Source organism: Lampetra planeri, chromosome 47 (assembly GCF_965212315.1).
Source record: "Lampetra planeri chromosome 47, kcLamPlan1.2.h2, whole genome shotgun sequence".
Lineage (NCBI taxonomy): Eukaryota > Metazoa > Chordata > Hyperoartia > Petromyzontiformes > Petromyzontidae > Lampetra > Lampetra planeri.
In genome coordinates, this window is record NC_136153.1 from 1,600,830 (window position 1) to 1,615,073 (window position 14,244).

The window sequence follows — 14,244 nt, forward strand, 5'->3', positions numbered from 1 at the left end:
CTCGGTTGCTTGTTATCAGACATTGCCTCTCCGCGTGCGACGCATGCGTAGCCAGCACACGCCGGGACTGAGAGCTGCGAGTGGCCGTGACGAAGGTACGATTCATTTTCGCATCATCCCCTCGAAGTGCAGTGCGCTTGGTCCATTCGTCACAATCACAATTGATGTCCCAAGACTCTGAATCCCGGCCCAGAAGCACCCCGTGCCTTGTTCCTAGCTCGGCCCAGAGCCCGCGGCTCACCCACGGTCACTGGAGAATAACTCTCGCTGTGAGTGGTCCTCCAGCTGCTGTGAGGCATCTGAAAGGCACGGAGCCAGGGCTGGGTGAGCATGGGCTTTCTCAATATTATCTCTGGATTTTCAGATGTTTTTCTCTGCACGTTTTGCCTGGATATTTCATTCGCTCCACGTTTTAGCAGCACTTCTTCGTCAGCCCACAGACTTTTTGATCACTCCCCATAAGCTTTAAAACCCACCGGCAAATGATCGCACTGAGAAAACAGAAATACAGCATTTCAAATGTTCCGCTGCCAATACAGCAGCGTCTGCTGACCCCCATTGCCCAACTCAAGAGCGTAGGTTGTAGCGACTAACCTTCCTACATCGATAACATTGGTTTAGCACCTCCTGGGCTGAAATAATTCCAGCGTAAAAGCTATGGCTACTGGCCATTGCCAGATTAATTTGCATTATCCAGCTGTTAACAAAAAAAATGTGCTTGAAGGGCACAAGTCCGTTCGGAAGCGCTGTTGATATAATATGTATTTGTATGTCTGTCTGTGTTAGCCTCGTATCAACCTGTCACTCATGCAATATTCCCGATGTGACGGAGGCCCTCCGAAACATTTTCGTGGTGTTTCGTCCTCCATTTGTAGCACAGGAGACAAAACCGCGGTGACCTGGCGCGGCGGTCTGCTACTTTGGCAGGTGCCGAGCTACGTGGCGGGCAGAGCGGCGGAGGCCAACGGAGCAGTGCACCCCATTGTTGGACTGCACTTCCATGCTCCACGTCTTTGCTCGCCCCTCCCCCTGCCGCCTTCACAACACGGCTCACTGACACAGCGTGGTGAAGTATGTCCGAAGAACCTCCTTCTTCACGACACGAGGAAGCCCCTCACACGGCAGAGGATTGCCAACAGGATAAAAGAGGGACATTGCTTGAAAAGCTCCCGTCGTAAAATATACTAAAACCATGCCGTAGGAATGTGTAACATTACATCACCGGTTCAGGGTCCATTCTAGAAAATGGACAGTGCCCCGTCCTCGTTTGGGCAGGGGGACACACCTCGCCTGACCCACCTTGAGCAACAGTCTCTCAATCACCGTGGGCTGCGTTCATTCCGAGGACGCGGCCTGCAGGGCTGGAGCTGGGCAGGCCACCGGGACGGGGGCACTGCGGCTGCGTCCAGCGTGAGCCGTGACGCTTGGTGGCTGCGTGTCCACTCCGCTTTGCGGTTGTAGAATTCGGGGGCAGACGGGAAGCGATGGCAGGGGGTACGGGTGGATGACCTCTCGACCTTCAAACTTTCTGTCCACTCTAAAACCTTTCCGACGTTCTTTCACCACATTTATAAGAGTGAACTCTTTCATGTTTGCACCACCCTGCAGCTTTCCCTTCCACACTCAGACGCCCTGTGCTTTGGAGGGCATGTTGAGATGTGGCTGTAGCGTTACATACGAAGCATTGTTTGTTATTATCACGTTCTGACCCCGTCTGGAAACAAATATCGGATTCCTGCAGTGTAAATAAATTGATTCTGATTCTTGAATCCATAGTTCACCGTCACAATTCGAAGTAAACAGAGCTCTCCATATTCGCCATAAACACCTCATTACAAAAAATGGAAATGTACATTAAAAAAAGACATCACTTGACGTTTTTGGCAATGGGCCTTCTTCAAAAGCACTTCGCTCACAATCGGAAGTTTGCAAAATTAAAATCTCATCATCATCATCGCGGAGAAATGGCTCTCCACACCAAAAATAATTTTAAAAAGTCATCCCCAACTCCACGATTAGTCTCAGGATTTCTCAGTCAACACCACGTGTCACTGTGACAGACGTAGCAGCTCGTGAGAGCGACAGGGTGAACGAGAATATGACCGTGGGTGATATTCGACATCGCGACCCATCATCAATCTGGGATTAACAAAGCAAGTACCATGTTGTGCTACTTGTTTAGATCGTCCGCAAGCGAGAGAAAAAGAGAGAACGGCCCTCGTCAAGGGAGCGTGGAATCTGCAGCGTGTGAAAAGAGACCCACTGCCCGGAACACTGATGGGCCTGTTTTAACACGTTGGCTTTCGCGACCAACATTATCCATAATCCATTTTTTTTGATTGGCTGTCGGGTGGTGGCGGGTTTTAACGACACATTCAGATTTACGCGATTTAACCCCAAAAGAAGAATAAACACATTTATGATGGTTATAAGAGCCTGCCGCTGTTGTATATTTCGGTTATAACCCGCGCTTAATTTCACACGGTTTCTGGCCCAGCTGGAGACCCGCAAATATCTCCACACCCGGCACATCACATCCAGTACCCAACTCGCTCCGAACCGTGGCTACGTAGCCACTCCAGCCGGTCGGCCACCTCGGACGCATTTAAATTAAGAGGGAGCTTGAAGGACAGCATGTGGTTGGCGATTTGTGCTTGTGCTCAGCTGCAAATGCTGACACTGGATTGTATCGTACAGTGGGGTTAATATTGTCAAAGCGACAGGAGAAGGTTGCCATATGGAAGTAAAAAAAAGCGTTCCGATAGCTGTCAACGCACACGGTTTACCCTGTTTTCTTGTACAGGGAAATGTAGTTTTCAGGTTCATATGGCGTACAGCCGTTTCAATACAGGCAAAAACAATGTTTGTTTGCGTCTCTCCCTCGTGCTGGGACTTTGAAGGATGAACGTTGAGATTTATAAGGGGCACGGGGTGACCAGTAAGGTCTGCATTGATCTGTAATGAGGCAGGGCGCTGATAAGGGGTTGACAGGTTTGTGTTCCATTGGACAGGATATATGCTTTTGTCTGTTATAATGTGAAGTGTAAAATTGTCTTCCTGGATAATCTCATTCTTATGAACCTCAAAAAAAAAACCTCCGGATTGAATTACGGTGACCCCGAGCCGGTGTGCAACGCGTCACCCCGCGTCACCCCACGTCACCCCGTGTCACCCCACGTGACCCTGCTTCACCCTGCGTCACCCCGCGTCACCCCACGTCACCCCGCATGACCCCGCGTGACCCTGCGTCACCCCGCATCACCCTGCGTCAACCTACGTCGTCCGTCCTGTTTGGTGGACCGCGAGCTAAGAGTTGGAAAATCCACGTTCCCATAGCAGAGGCGAGGTCCTTCCATTGAACGACCCCCCTGTCCACAAAATGTAACTCATCAGCTCATTTCGTGGCACACATCTTTCCAATGTTGGCATTGTAGCCCCGGTCGGGAGTCAACTCAAGATCATTACCGTCATCGAGATAATTCGCCTTCACGGGTGGATAAATTAAGCACCACTTTGTGACGAAGGCAATATCTTGCGGGAGGACTCACTCCCGCCATAGGAATGTGGAATTTCCACCGGTGGCTCTGGACTGTAAAACAGGAGATGAGCACCAATGCCTCGACACTCAATTGGACAGGAAATAACTTACATCTGTTTTTGTTTTGTTTGGAAAGCCTCAAGTGATTAGTCACCAGATGCTGCCCCACTTGTAAACCCACGCGCGACCGGACGAAACTCAGCCACGGTTTTAAAACAAAACAAAATTAAACCATTTTTTATTTCACCAGGTAAGGCCCGACTGAGCTTTGTAGCTCTCATTCAGAAGCGACCTGGCCACAAGTGATAGCTCGATGAAGCGGCTTGTCACGTGGACATTTACAGCAGCCAAATACTCTAAACGCGTGTTTTTTAAAATATTGAGGGAAAAACTGAAGGACCTGGAGAAAAATCCATGCGACCACGAGAAGAGAGAGAGGAACATGCAAACTTGAAATATACAGGCATAGTCAGGGTCGGGACCGAACCCACGACTTCCCGTACACCAGGAGAGGCGGTCAACATCTCGCCTCCGTCAGCGTCGGGACCGAACCCGCGACTTCCCCAACATCTCGCTGCCGCGCCCGAGAGGCGCTCCCGTTCGCGGCCGCGGCGCCCGCCGCTCACACGTTGTTGGAGCCGCGCGCCTCGCAGCGGCCCCGCTGCCTGGCCGACGAGCCCAGCTGCCTGGCGAGCTGCTCCACGGCCGACCTGAGGCCCCCGGCGTGCGCCGCGTCGCACAGGCCCGCGTCGCGCAGCTCGCGCTCGCTCAGGCGGCCGATCTTGCCGAGCGTGCCGTGCCCGGCGCGCCACAGGCCGCCGGCGACGACCGCGGGGAGCGCCAGCGAGGAGAGGCGCTCCGAGAGCCCCGCGGTTGTCGTCGCGGCGAACCCGCCGCCGTCGCCGCCGTCCTCCAACGTCGCCTGCGCTCCGGGGGCGGCCGGCGGGACGAGGCACGGCCTCTGGGAATAGGCGGCACGAGGTGGGGGGGGGGGCGAAGTGACGCGCCGGGGTTGTCGGTGCGTTCGTGCGTTTGTATCAGCGGCTGTCGGTGGTTATTTTTGGTATGGTGCCGTCCGCCCTCCCAATCGAGATCACGGGGTTCCTCCCCGGCCTCGATAGTGAGTTGGCTGTTGCATGACACCGGAGGCACTTTCCAATTTTGGCAAATTTTAAAATGTACCCGCGAATTAAATTCACCCTGGCGCACGCTGGAAAAGAGGCATTGACATTATCGTCCAGCCGGCTCGTAACTTTTCGGCTACTCCACCACCCCTCCAGTGAAGGTTCTCCAAAATCCGGCAAAATGTTGGGATTGTGGTCTGGGGTATGGAGACCGAACGAATTAATTGATTTCAATTTCTTTTCTCTACAATGCTTTTTCTTGTTATGTGTATATTTTTATATCGTTATTTACGTATTGATTTTTGTCTTTTATTTGTATTATCTGTATACGGAACTGGATAATTGGTGTGCAACGTTGTGGGATGCAATTGCATGAATGACGCTCTATAAAATGAAATTATTATTACCCTTTCTGCCGATTCCGTTCCGATGATGTACATGTACATCAACTTCATCGTTACGTCTTTAGGTCAGGTCAGAAGACGCACCGAGGCTGCCACTTGGCCATGTGGGAGGGCGTGTGGCACAGATTGTCGTCAGCTATCGTGGTGTGTTGTTCGTGTCACTACGGTTTTCTGCAGCGAGTGCAATGTCTTTAAAAAACAACTTTCGCTATGCCACTCTGAAGAAAATGAACGGTGAGCCACTTGCTCTTTCCGAGATTCAGCGGTGAACCGAACACCCACACCCTGCAACCTGCAGACGTCTAGGAACGGGAAAGGGTTCAATTGGGTACTTTACCCGTCTGTGAAACGCAGCAGCGCTTACCTGCCTTCGCGAGCGCCTGGCGCTGCAACATCGGCGGCAATGCCAAATGTACTCGCGCTTTGATCTGACGATTTGAAGGAATTAATGAATGGACGGACGGACGGATGGACGGGTGACCGAGTGAAGCACATACGCAGCCGTCGATGGAGCGCCGAGCGGGCCAGCGGCGGCGTTCGGGCTCGATGGGCGGCGGGCTCGGGCCGCTCGACTCCGGGCCGAGGGCGTGTGGAGGAGCGAGGGGCGACGCGGGAGAGGCAGACTCGGGGTTGACCCTTGGCTGAGACTCGGCCGACGAAAAATCGTGGCCCTCGGACGAGAGGCCCAGGCCGATGGTGGCCACGGAGTGTTCACGGATTGGAGAAATGGCGCTTGACACCCACTGCTCGCAGTGCAGATTTGGCATCACTGATATCGGCGTTAGAATCTGGGGGAGAAGATCATTGCACAGAATCCTTATTTATCGCGGAGGAAATCCGATGAGCTATGAAGCTCTTATTCACGGATGATATTCACTTGAAGGGATTTGGAATTCCCACCCATCGTCTCTTTTGCCATTACACAGCCCTGCGCAATGGAAGCGACGTACGTACGGCTCTTCGGTCGCGTACTCTGCTCTCCAAACGTCACACTCCATTGGATGTTGGCCAACGTCGCACAGATTTGGCGAACATCCTGAAAAAGTCTTGAGACTCAATAGAGGCTGTTCTGGGTAGACCAAATGACACTACCACGTACCCACAGGAACCCTCATTATCCCTGCTTGAGAACCACTGCTCTAGACAGTCCCTGTAAGTGGGTGATAACTTGGCCTACTCTTCTACACACGTGGTCTGCCAATCGAGTCGTGACTGAAGCCATCAATGTCGCTCGGTTCACAGAGGCGGTCACAGCATTGATTTAACAACTTGCATGGATAACAAACTCAAGGCTATGGACCCGAATCCTACAAATTGTTTTGTGTTTGTGTGTATGTATATTGACCTTTTTTGCACCATACGTAGCCAACCGTGCTAATCGGAGGTGCCGGGGGAAGGACAACAACACTAAACACAAAAAGGAGTTCTGAAGAAATGAGTTTTCAACCTCGGTAATATAAAAGTCCATAGCTCCCGGTGGCTTCCTAACATCAGAAGAGTGTTCCAGACGGCCGCAGAAGCGCAAATGAAAGCGGCGCTATACGGTGAGCGTCTTTGTTCGATGGCCAGCCCAAAAGCCACTGCTGCTGCTGCTGCGAGGATGACCAGAGTCTGCGCGATGGTTTATGCTCCTTGACAAGATCAACGAGGTACTGGGTTTCATTTGGGGCAAGCACTTTTGTGTTCAAGGAGTTTCACTGCCTTACCCTAGGGACATCGTGTGGCCAACGTGTCCTGAGCGGTGGCACTCGGAATCAGAACATGTATTGACCCTGGAGGAATCCTTTTTTCAGTCGGGGAGCACGCGGATAAGAGAACGTCACAACACTCACGGGGTCTGACAGCGGGACCTCCGACAGGTAGATCCGCTCGATGTCCAGCCCCGTCTGCAGCATCACGTCCACGGCGGACGACGGCGGCGCGCTGCGCGGAGTCACCAAATCTCGTGGCGCGCTCCCATCTCCGGCCGGAACCTTCACGCACGTGGGGTGGAGCGATGTCGCGGGAGTCAACGTTGGTAGCGGGCGTGATGTGTGTGTGTGCGTACGTACGTACGATGAACTTCTTTCGCACCGTACGTAGCCAACTGTGCAAATCGGAGGTGGGTGATCGTCATTTGGCGCAATCAGTATCGGGTATTCGCGCCGTTAAAACAGTTCAACTATTTTATTTCACCAGGTGAAGCTCCACTGAGCTATTAACGAAGTGGCTTATTACATGTGAGAATATATTGTCAGCAGCCAAAGATTCTAATGGCGTGATGTTGATACTAAATGTGGGAGGGTAAAACCGGAGTACCCAGAGGAAAATACGGAGAGAACGTGCAAACTCCGACTATACAGCAGCAGGCGTCAGGGTCGGGATCCAACCCACGACCTCCTGCACACCAGGCGAGGGAGACTACATCTCGCCATCGCGGTGCCCCGAATTCTCACAGGGCGAGCCTGGTACAGGGACACCGCTTCACGCAGTCTGCTGTGAGTTTCACATCAGGGGGCGGTGTTTCTTTGCGTAATGCCAATTGAGTCGTGCGCTTTGCGACGTTTTCGAACGGCACAAATCTGGTGCGTTGTCACCCCTGGAGTAATAACGCAGGGTGGCCTGCCGGCGTCAAAACCGCGAATTTATGCGAGGAGTGGGGAACGTGCGACTGACTCGGAACGCAGCGGCAGCCACGCGGTGAGCAGAGGTCCTGCCACAGACCTGATGATGCTGATTCTAGATGTGAAGCTTTCGTGACTGCAAGGAATCATATTCTTAGGTTTTTTCGGTAAAGTCACGTAGGTAAAACATCAATATTAATGAAAATAAAATAAAAACAAAAATCACGACTTGTGTTGCCTCCGAAACGTCGTGATTTTTGTTTTTTATTTTATTTTCATTAATTTTGATGTTTTACCTACGTGACTTTACTGATGATGCTGCTCGTCATCTCAAGCGAAACATCAAAGAATGGTTTTGCTTTGCCCTCCTCCTCCGACAACTTCATTCGATCGGCTCCGGCGAGTGGTGGCGAGTTATGGTCGAGAATTGGCTTTACACGACCACGTAACCCAAGAATATATAAAAACCCAATTGTGAATAATAACGTTAGTTGCGACACTATAAAAACATTGTAATTATTAATATTTAATCATCACTTACAATTTCAGTCGATATTTTCTGCAATTGCTGCTAGGCCGGCTCGGAGTAGGGAATATCGGCGTAAGGCACTACCACTAGACTACAAGATATACTGAATCATATGAATGCTCATCCTATATTATTGTACGCTACATTCCTATAATCCTATGTATGTAGGATTATATAGGACCACGGGGAGAGAGACACGCACACTCCACATATACAGCAGGTGTCAGGGTCTGTATCGAAACCAACGACCTCCTGTATACCAGGCGAGGTAGTTAGCATCTCCTAGCCACCGCGAGGATTGACCGAGGCGTACGCGCTACTCGGCACGGCAGGCGTCTCGTGCGGTGCATTGTGCGTTGGGTGACCGGCGCTTGACGGCCAAGCGGCCGCCACTCAGCCTCGCGTCGTCTCTCCGAGCCGTCTGCGTGCGCGCTGCTTTCTCTCGACTCTCACCTCTCTCTCTCTCTGTATACTCGTGTGAGCGTTTAACATAATTATTCAATGGGAAATTATATCTGTATTGTATTTTAGTTAACTGCGTTAGGCGTTTATCAGATTTAACACGTAGGCTTTCGCGACCAATATTATTTATAACACAGGTTTTTTGGGTTAGATTGCGCAAATATTTACGCGTTCTAACCCAAAAAACCTGTATTATGGATACGTGTTTATCGCTTGCATGGTCCCCGTAAAGTTGTCACGATCGAGTTGTAAAAGTGTATCTGGGTGGGAGCAGCAGAGGTTTTGGAACGAATCTTTTGACAGTGACGATGGGATCGCTGTAACTGACTCCTCTTCGCTCCCTCTGGAGCACAAGGCCGCAACAAGCCCACGCCATGCCGGGCGGTCTTTAGCAGCTTTCTCTGCTTCACCCCAAGACACGCCCATGGTCTTTAGTCGGTTTTGAATGGTGCGGTTCACTGTAAGATATTTCGTTTTGTTCACCGCGTAAAGTGAAAAAAATAAAACCTCTTTAGCAAACCTCGTGAGTCGGCTCGACGCAGTCGTCCGGCCAGAGTTCAGCAGACGCCGAATCTTCTCGCGCTGGGCCCGTTTCCGTTGCACCCTGACCTTCCCGGCCTTCCACATCAATGGAGACCAGCCGTCGGTCGAGACCTCGGACGTCCTCGGCGTAGCGTTTCGGACGATCTTCACCTCGCGATGGATCGCCCGCACGGCCGTCCTCCGTGGGCCCGGACTCGTGGGAGTCACACTCCGCCGCCGGGGCCGGGCCTCTAAGCGCTGCATCGGCTTTGGCGTCACCGGCAGAGCGATCCCGGCGGCCCACGTCGCACTCCGTCGGCAACAGTTCGAGGGGGAATTTGTTCTGCGGCACTTCGCCCGGAGGCCGTTCTCTCAGCCAGTCGTTTCCTTCGACTTCCAAGAGGTCGTTGCCACCTTTGTAGTCTTTGGGACGATCTCGGAACTCGTCGTTGGCCGGGCCGAGGTCACGGGACCTCGAATCCCCTTGTTCCTTCTTGCCAAAGTCCGCTCTCGCTTCGGGGCCGAGGGACGACTCGCCGTCGGTGCCGCCGCGACACTTAAAACTGTCGAAGGACTTTGTGGGCTCGGGCGGGTCGTATTCACTGCTGGTGATGTTCAAGAAGGACGTGTGCACTTCAATGTCTGCCCTCTTCGTGGTCCTGTGCAAGTATCTGTCATCACCAGCAGCAGCAGCAGTGGCACTCTGCCAGAAGCCACAGCGCACGGTCCGACCACCCGACGCACCTCCACCGGCGTCGGCAGGAGGGGCGCCCGTCAGCTTCAAGGCATCCGGCGCTTCCAATGAAGCGACCTCTTCGATGCAGCTCATCCGATCTTCTCGCCTGCCGCCTTTGAGTCCTCCTGTCCCCGGCATGCACGATACGTCGCCGCCACCTCCCCCTCCTCCGCCTGTCTGACGTCGTTGCTCGCAGCTTCTCGGTTGCTCCGTCACGGCCTCCAGCTCGCGCATCGCTTCGTTCCCGCCCTCCGTCGGATCCTCCGGAGGGCAGGAGGCGGAAGGTCCGCTCGCGAGCCCGCACGACGCGAGGGCAGCCAAGCGCTTGCGGTACCCGTGCTGGGGGCTCTTGCGGAGAGCCTGCGTGTTGCGCAGAAGCAGGGTGGGCGACGTGCAGATGCCCGCGTACTCCTTTACGGTCCGCTGCACCGGCCCAGCATGTCCTCCTCCCACGGTGGCCACCGCCGACGCGCCGGTAGCGTACGGGGAGGAGGATGAGAAGTCAGGAGAGTTATTCTTCTTGATGGCCTGCAGCACCGGGGAGCGACTGCCCATCTTGATCTGCGTCGCCGGCCTCAGCCGCCCGGACGGCTGGGAGGTGATGAGGGCCTGCACGTTTCCGTTGGGAGGCTTGTCAACCGGGATGCACCCGACGCAGTTGTTGACGCAGCCGTTGCCGATAATTTGCACCATGCACTTGGAGTCGGACGGGATGTCCTTGAAGCACGGCCGCGCCAGCCTTTGCCCCACGGCCAACGCCGCCTCGTCAATGCCGTCACCACTACCAGCAGGAGCAGCGGAAGATCCCCCTGATAGCAGTGCACCGCTGGGAGCGGCCGGGCGGCACGTCTCGACGCCGTGGGTGTCCGTGGGCTCCGGCGGTGCGTCCATGCGGGCGGGTCGCACGTTGGGATGAGGCTTGAGGGGGGCGGAGTCCTTGTGGGAGAAGACGAAGCACTGGAGGCTGTTCCAGCGGCCGAACGCTTCGTCGGACGGGGCGTCCTCCTGCCGGCGAGGTCGGTCGAGCGAGTGGGATTTCACCGATCGCTTGTCCCTGCGCGACTCCATGACGGAGTTGCTGAACACCTTCTCGGCCGCCATTCGCAGCCTGTGCACGTTGTGCCTGCGGCTGTCCGGCCCGGAAGTGCCGCTCGACGCCAGGAGGTTCTTCGTGTTATTCCGGCGAGTGTCCATGGTCTGGAAGTGTTGCTGCGTGGCGGTGTGGTTGACCGGCATCGGTGGTTTTCGGTCCGCGTTGGAGGAGCGTGGGTCACGGTGGTAGTGTTGGGGCAATCGGATGCACGCGGCGGGGCTGTGGGATGCACAGCCGCGACAGAGCTCCACACCTGTAACACACGTGAAGGGCCGTCAGCGAGTGGTCTGTCGTTCACATTTGATGAGGAACATAAAGGGGGCAGGTGAAATCAGAGCCCACGGTCCTCGCTGTCCCCACGCGCCGTCACGGACGCGTCCCGACCAGCGCTGTGAAGCAGGATTTTAAAAAATGTAATTGTAAGGACAAAAGCGTAGTCGTGTCAATTGCACTCGGGCAGCAGCAGCAGCAGCATCGCGAGGTTTTATTTGTCCCATTCAGCTTACATCGATTCCTCACGTGTTGATATCCAAATGGATAGCTTGTCACACGCTTTCAGATGCACGTCTGCGTCCGTCTGGATCGCCCTTACTCCAGATATGAGAAAGCCACTGGGAGGTATGCACTTTTAAATCATGTACATTGACAAACTAAAGATTTTTAGTTTGTTGTCCTTCTGCACCCCCCCCCCTCTTCCCGCACCTCCGGTGCGGGAAGTACGGTGCGAAAGAAGTTCATCGTGAGATGGCGCGATCGCCATCGGCGAGCAGTCAACCGTTACCATTATGACGAGGAATTTCAAGGTCCCATCGGTGGCGAGTGAGACCACCGTCCGAGCTGCCCCCAAACGCGCTGTCGCGTACACGCGCATTGACCAGCACTGTGAAGGATGCTTTTTTAAAAATGTAATTAAGAACAAAACAAAGTGATATTGACAAAAGTAGGCTTTCGCGACCAATATTTATAATAAAGGGTTATGGGTTAGATCGCATGAATATAAATGTGTCGTTAAACCCGCCACCACCCGACACAGCCAATTGGTAAGGTTTGTCACGTGAATAAAATGTGGCAATTCATTACTCGTACAGCACATCGGTGTGTTGGAGAGTAAACCCACTGCAACATTTACCATGCATCGATGCAGCTCATCCGATCTTCTCGCCTGCCGCCTTTGAGTCGGGTGGTGGCGGGTTTAAACGACGCTTTCATATTTACGCCATCTCACCCAAAACCCTCCTTTATCACGGATTGACCAAAAGTGTCGTTTTGTTAATTTCACTCGAGCAGCAGCAGCAGCACCGTAGGTCACGTACGCGTAACGACCAGCGCGGTCAAGTATGCTCAAAGAGCCATCCCGACGAGTGGCTTTGAACAGCGCTGACGGCACGTGGTGGTGATGACGACGGGGATGATGACAAAGGCCTTGGAAGGCGCGATAATGTGTATGACCTATGCGTGTGCCATTCGTTACGTTACACGCGTGGTAGAAAATGCACAAGGGGCAAAATACGAGAAACGTTTCCGATTATTATTCTCCTTTTTAAAAATGTCATTATAAGGACAAATAACCTGAGCGATGCGTTGACGAACGTGACGTTTTGTTAATTGCACTCGCGCAGCAGCAGCAAGCATCAGCTAGCAGCAGCTAGCAACAGCAGCAGCAAGCAGCAGGTAGCAACAGCAGCAGCAGCTAGCAACAGCAGCAGCAAGCAGCAGGTAGCAACAGCAGCACATATCAATATCCAATTGATGCCTTTTCCAGAAACAATTCTGACGCGTAAGGAAAGTTACATCAATATGGCACATTTCTATCAGTTTTGTTTACCTTTGAAGGAGTCTTAAAACGTGTCCCCGCGCGCGTGACCACGTGTCTACTGCGTGTGACCACGTGACCCCGCGTGCGTGTCCACGTGACCCCCAGTGTGTGACCACGTGACCCCCAATGTGTGACCACGTGTCCCCGCGCGCGTGACCACGTGTCCCCGCGCGCGTGACCACGTGTCCCCGCGTGCGTGTCCGTGTGTCTACTGCGTGGGGGGTGCTGCTTAGCGCGCTGCACTACGAACTAGGCGACCCCAGTTCGATTCCCGCTCACGGACGACACCAGTAGAGACTATTCGAAGTGGTCCTGGGCCTCCCCTAGGTCGACCCAGCCTCGAATGAGTACCCGGTGCGGTGTGTAAACATCGCCACTAGGGAGGGAGACAAAGACGGCCGGGTCGTGGTGCTGGCTACACACCCCGTCGCGTGCCGTGCCAGCCTTCATCGGTGCTATTCACAAACGGCACTTGCCCCAAAAGTCCGTCAAAGGCTGTATGGGAGGTTTTTGCCTTTGTGCCAAGGTAGACTCAGCCTCAAATTAGTCGCTGGTGTGGTTGTGGGGTTGCAAAACGTCGGCCGGGCCGTGGTGTTGGCCACGCCAGACCCTCGGCTTCGTGACAGCACATTGCTGGGACCTCTCTTAAAGAGCGTCTCGGTCTCTTTGCGTCTCTCTCGGAGCGCGCATCGCCTCGCGTCTCCCGGTGCTGTCCGCGCTCCTGCCCACATGCGCGCGAGCAGAGCGTCGTCTCACTGAAGCCGCATCTGACGGCGCCGCTGTTGCGAGGCGACCTTCGTTCGAACTTCGTTTGACCTTCGAGTATTGCACCGGGGGTGGTGTGGGGGCAGTGCCGGATTATCATCGTTGCAAAGGTTTCATAATGCTATGGGCCCCGCACTTTCAAGGGCCCCGCGCTAAATGCTTGAAGCTATCAATTCCGGTTCAGTGATTCTGCACTTGCTCTATTACTATAGTACTATACTGCATTCAACTTTTAAGGTACGACTGGGTGTTTAAGGTTAGCGATTTGTCGTATTATCTGGCCGTACAGCAAATGGAAAAAATGCAATTACTTTACCATGCAAGTAAGAAATTCGTCTTTTGTTTTGTATTTAGGGCCCCTTCATCACATGTGCTCCAGGCCCCACACTGGCTTCATCCGGCACTGTGTGGGGGGTCAAACAACGGCCACGGTCCCGACTCGCCGCCTGGCGACCCGCAGAGTGCGCCGATGCAGCGAGCGAGAGCAGCTGAGCCGAGGCGCCGCGCGGGGCCTCTCCCATCCAGCGGCTGCGCAGGGGACAGCGGGAAGGGGGTGGGCGGAGCCTCCCGCGGGGCGTCGAGGTAGGAGCCGTAAAACGTCGCCGGGGAAGAGGGCGGATCGCGGCGAGCGGTAAAAACGAGGCTACTCCGC

At 54.0% G+C, this 14,244-nt stretch overlaps 1 protein-coding gene across 1 annotated transcript; it reads right to left on the reverse strand.

The window, feature by feature from the left end:
- Positions 1–3,654: 3,654 nt before the first annotated feature.
- On the reverse strand, positions 3,655–12,687 carry LOC144733485 (uncharacterized). The gene is made up of 3 exons (XM_078615410.1): positions 9,181–12,687; positions 6,899–7,039; positions 3,655–5,854 (listed from the first exon to the last, which is right to left on the reverse strand). The coding sequence occupies exons 1-3, from the start codon at positions 11,152–11,154 to the stop codon at positions 5,387–5,389; spliced, it is 2,583 nt and encodes an 860-aa protein (XP_078471536.1). The 5' UTR covers positions 11,155–12,687; the 3' UTR covers positions 3,655–5,386.
- Between the last annotated feature and the right edge of the window lie 1,557 nt (positions 12,688–14,244).

Coding starts and splice junctions, on each gene's coding strand:
- LOC144733485 (XM_078615410.1), bottom strand. CDS start 11,154: ATGCCGGTCAACCACACCGCCACGCAGCAACACTTCCAGACCATGGAC. Junction 7,040..9,180: donor GCGTCGAGCCGACTCACGAG/GTTTGCTAAAGA, acceptor ACGTGCGTGAAG/GTTCCGGCCGGAGATGGGAG. Junction 5,855..6,898: donor AGGTCCCGCTGTCAGACCCC/GTGAGTGTTGTG, acceptor CTTCTCCCCCAG/ATTCTAACGCCGATATCAGT.